This window comes from Apium graveolens, chromosome 2, assembly GCF_009905375.1.
Source record: "Apium graveolens cultivar Ventura chromosome 2, ASM990537v1, whole genome shotgun sequence".
Classification (NCBI taxonomy): Eukaryota; Viridiplantae; Streptophyta; class Magnoliopsida; order Apiales; family Apiaceae; genus Apium; species Apium graveolens.
The window spans coordinates 15741113-15745487 of NC_133648.1; the positions used below are offsets into that span (position 1 = coordinate 15741113).

General features: G+C 36.7%; 1 protein-coding gene across 2 annotated transcripts; it reads left to right on the plus strand.

Moving 5' to 3' along the window:
• The first annotated feature begins 324 nt into the window (after window positions 1-324).
• LOC141707025 (uncharacterized) lies at window positions 325-4174 on the plus strand. Of its 2 annotated transcripts, none has more exons than XM_074509986.1 (2): window positions 325-647; window positions 1237-4174. In XM_074509986.1, exon 2 carries the CDS (start codon window positions 1353-1355, stop codon window positions 3795-3797), a length of 2445 nt encoding a protein of 814 aa, XP_074366087.1. In that variant the 5' UTR covers window positions 325-647; window positions 1237-1352; the 3' UTR covers window positions 3798-4174. The 2 variants fall into 2 exon arrangements, with proteins under 2 accessions (XP_074366087.1, XP_074366086.1); XM_074509985.1 differs by having other exon boundaries at window positions 1252-4174.
• The last annotated feature ends 201 nt before the right edge of the window (window positions 4175-4375 follow it).

The following is a 4375-nucleotide window of genomic DNA, read 5'->3' on the forward strand; positions in this document are numbered from 1 at the left end:
TTTTTTTTTTTGTAAAAAAGTAATAAAACTATACTTTTTTATTCATTTTAAAATTACTTTCTCATAAATGATAACAATTTGAAGATATAAAGATATATAGGGAGTCCCGCATATTTTAACATCTAATTAACATTTTTTCACATGCCCTTTATAATAATGTCATTATCTAGTCAAAAAAGTACAAAAAACTTGTATTTCATAATAATTTTTCTTGAATATTATTAATAAATTTTAATTACTAAAAAATAAAGGTGGTGCGTAGTACGCCCCAAGCGCATAATAAAAAGAATCCAAGTAGAAAACAACAATTACTAAAAGCGTTTACTTTATTTTCATTTTAAGATTATCCTTGACATTATCGTATTTTTATTAAATTCTACTACCAACCCACTATTTCTGCTCGGCGATTGACGGAATCTTCGCCGTCGTTTCGCCGGAATCTAGCCTCTAAATTCTCGCCTCACATAAACACACATACCATAATTATATCTTATTTTTACTTCTTAATATAAAGCTTAAATCTTTTTTTTTTGTTAATTTTTTAATTAAATATTAAAGGTGATAAATTTAAGATCTGCAGTTGATTTGTGATCAGTGGATATTTTGGGCATCTGGGTCTGTTGATCTGTGTTCTTGTGTGAATCTTGGTGAGTTTTAGCTCATTTTTAGTGTTTTTTATTAAAGATTTGAACTTTATGTTTATTTAGTGTTGATTTGAATTTTTTGACTTGATTTTAGCTGATTAATTGGTGAATTTGATTGTTAGTGTTTAATGTTTGAATCTTTGAGGTGGGATTTTAATTTTATTGAGTTTGTATGTGTTTAGATAGTTAAACTACCTGCTCAATGTTATGTTTGCATGCATACTTACAGATGTGTGTAAGTAGTTTATACGTGTGTTTGTGTGTGTGTTTAGGTAGCTGAGTTTGGGGTTGAATTGGGTTTAGTGTAGTTTAGATAATTGTTTGGTGAATTTAGATCAAATGCAGAAACATAGCATGCTTTTTGTCATAATTTAAAGGTTAAGCCTTTATGTTGGTTTTCGATGTTGGAAAAGGAAATTGATTAAAATTGTTTATCGGAATCTTTAGAGTGTTTCTGAAATGGTTATTCTTTTATGTCTAATTAAGATATTCTACAGTTTGAATTGGATTGTAGGTTATGTTTTTGTGTTGTAGATATTTATTTTTCTGAGACATAGTGATGATTTGTTTTTGTTTATTAATTTAGAATTAGTTGTTTGTTGTACAGGAAGTAAACGTGACGTTCATCTCAACCAGACGACAGATGTTGAAAACTGTTGGCTGGTTATAGTTTACCACCGAGGGTTGGGCGAGAATTGAGATTTTAAGATGATACCAAAACAACAGGAGGCTTATAGAGCTAGAGACAATGCCTTGAAGCTATTTTCTGTGAAGGACTTTGTTGGTGCTAAAAATTATGCTTTGGAGGCCTACATGTTGTGTCCTGAAATGGAGGGTATATCCCAAATGGTGACTACGTTTGATATTTATTGTGCTGCTGAGCGAAAATTTGACGGAGAAGTTGATTTCTACTCGGTCCTTGGACTGGAGCCAACTGTGGAGAAGTCAGTGTTGAAGAAACAATACAAAAAGCTGGCTGTGTTGCTCCATCCTGATAAAAATAGAACTGTAGGAGCTGAAGGAGCATTCAAACTTGTTTCTCAAGCATGGGCACTGCTATCTGATAATGCTAAAAGAAGGTCTTATGATTCAAGTAGAAATAAACGAATGTCATGTGGAGTTCTCCAGAGTAGCCTGTCTCCAGTTCAAGCATCCCATGTTACGGGTTTAGACAATCGTTCTAATTCAGTATCATCCCAAAGTAAACTTGATACATTTTGGACTTTGTGCACCTCTTGTCATGTTCAGTATGAATATCTTAGGAAGTATGTGAATAAGAAACTTTCCTGTAAGAACTGCCGTGGTATTTTCATAGCTGCAGAAACAGGACCACCTCCTGTCAGTGCTGCTTTTCCTTACAGTCCTTGGCAATATCCACCCGATAATGGGTATGGAGGTCATGGATATAATGGAGCACATATCCCTAACACTGCTGCTTGTTTCACTGGAAAGACAGTCCAAGGAATTCATTCTGGTCATGGACCTGAGTCTAGTTCTAATCTCTCATTTCAGAGGAGTTCATGTCCTGAAACTTCTGCTGGAGTTGAGCACGGTGGTTTAAATGCGAAATCTGCTAATTTTGTTCATCAGCCCATTGGAATCAGTATAACTAACGCTAATGGGAAGCATATGATCTCTAATGGGCACATCGGAGCGGCAGTCCCCAGGCGAGGCAGACCTCCCAAGAAACTAAAGGTTGATATGGGTAACACAACTTCCAGAGCATTTGAAGTTATTGGGTCCAATGGTAAATCAGAGGTAAAATATAACCAGGGGAATGGAATTATAAAACATTATTCTAAGATTTCCACTCAAGGTGAGAATTTAAATAAAATTTTCTCTGCTCCCCCCACATATGATGCAAGAAAGTTGTTGATTGACAGAGCAAGAACAGAAATACGCAAAAAACTAGAAGAAATAAGGTTTTCCTTAGCCACTGCAGGGGAGGCACCTTCTGAAGCAGCAACTTTGGGTGGTCTTAATCGTCCAGCAGAAGGACGATCATCTGTATCAATACCAATAACAGTCCCCGATTCAGACTTTCATGATTTTGACAAGGACAGAACAGAAGAATGCTTTCAGCCAAAACAGATATGGGCATTATATGATGAGGAGGATGGGATGCCTCGGCTTTATTGTCTGATCCGCCAGGTCATCTCAGTGGAACCATTCAAGGTTCATATCAGTTACTTAGGCTCAAAAACTGACAATGAGTTTGGGTTAGTAAATTGGCTGGACTCCGGGTTTACAAAATCTTGTGGGCATTTTAGAGCAATGAATACAGACATTATTGACCAAGTTAATATTTTCTCCCATCATCTGAGCAGGGAAAAGGCTGGTAGGGGAGGCTGTGTTAGGATCTATCCGAGATGTGGGGACATTTGGGCTGTATATCGTAACTGGTCGCCAGACTGGGACAGCACCACCCCAGACTCTGTGAGGCATCAGTATGAAATGGTGGAGGTTATTGATGATTATTCTGAAGAGCTTGGAGTGTGTATTGCTCCTCTAATTAAACTTGATGGATTCAAGACTGTATATCAAAGGAACACAGATAAGAATGCTATCCGATGGATACCAAGAAGAGAGATGGTACGGTTTTCTCACCAGGTGCCATCTTGTGCGCTAAAAGGAATGACCACAAATTTGCCGGATGGATGCTGGGATCTAGACCCTGCTGCTACTCCAGATGAGCTGCTTCAGATTATAGCTGAAATACATGCAGAAAAGGCACCTCAAAGAGCCGGAGAAAATCCGCATTTCCAAGAAAATAACTTAGATGCGACTCCTGAGTTTGTTGACAAATTAAATAAATTGCAGGTGGAAACTACTCCTGACAAGGTTCTTCAAGATAATAATGAAGTGAAGGTGCAAAAGACTCCTGTTGAAGTTCTTCAGGAGTTGAGTGAAGTGCAAGGGGAAAAGTCTGATCATGTAGAAAGTTCTTTAACTTCTATGGAGCTTCTTCATCCTGTAAAAGGCGTAGAGGTTGTGGAAAACTATGTTTTACCAGCCAAAAATTCTGTTGCACCTCCTGTGAAGGAAGTACAGATGGAAGAAATTCCATCTTTTCAAGCGGAGCACCCTGCTATTCTGCCAGCTTTTCAAGTGAAGAACCCTGCTGCAACCTCGCAGAGTTTTTTCGAGATGTAATTGGAGTTCCAGAAGAACAAGCGTTTAGTCAGAGAAGAAGTCATTGAGATCCTTTATATGATTAAAATTCTAACAGATTTTAAGATTTGATATGTATAGATTTGAACATGTACCAGAGAGAGAGAGAGAGAGAGAGAGAGAGAGAGAGAGGGAGAGAGAGATTTCTTAAATGAATAGATATCTGGAAGGATCTTAAGCTGATCCATGACATCAGTCCCAGATGGTTTAGATCTCAAGCTTTGTTCAGGATCTTGTAAGCCTTTACATCCTTTGAATTTTTTACAGAAGAAATTCATAAAAACCTAGTGCAGCTATCTCTGGATTTCCAAGAGAAGCAGGTAACGCTGATGAAATTAATATTTCTTAGTTTTATTCCATGTTTGTCATCCAGTAATTCTGTTCAAGATATTAAATCAGGAACACTGGAATCTTGAAACTTTTGTAAAATATAAATAGCTTCTATAATGGACAGCTATAATATCTTATTTTACTTATTACTTCATGCGTAATTTATTACTATAGTTTGATTTTTAAACAGTTAAAATCACATTGATTCGATCATTAGTTAAAATCACTGG

What these genes read in the sequence shown, in the direction of transcription:
- LOC141707025 (XM_074509986.1), top strand. Translation starts at nt 1,353, where the DNA reads ATGATACCAAAACAACAGGAGGCTTATAGAGCTAGAGACAATGCCTTG.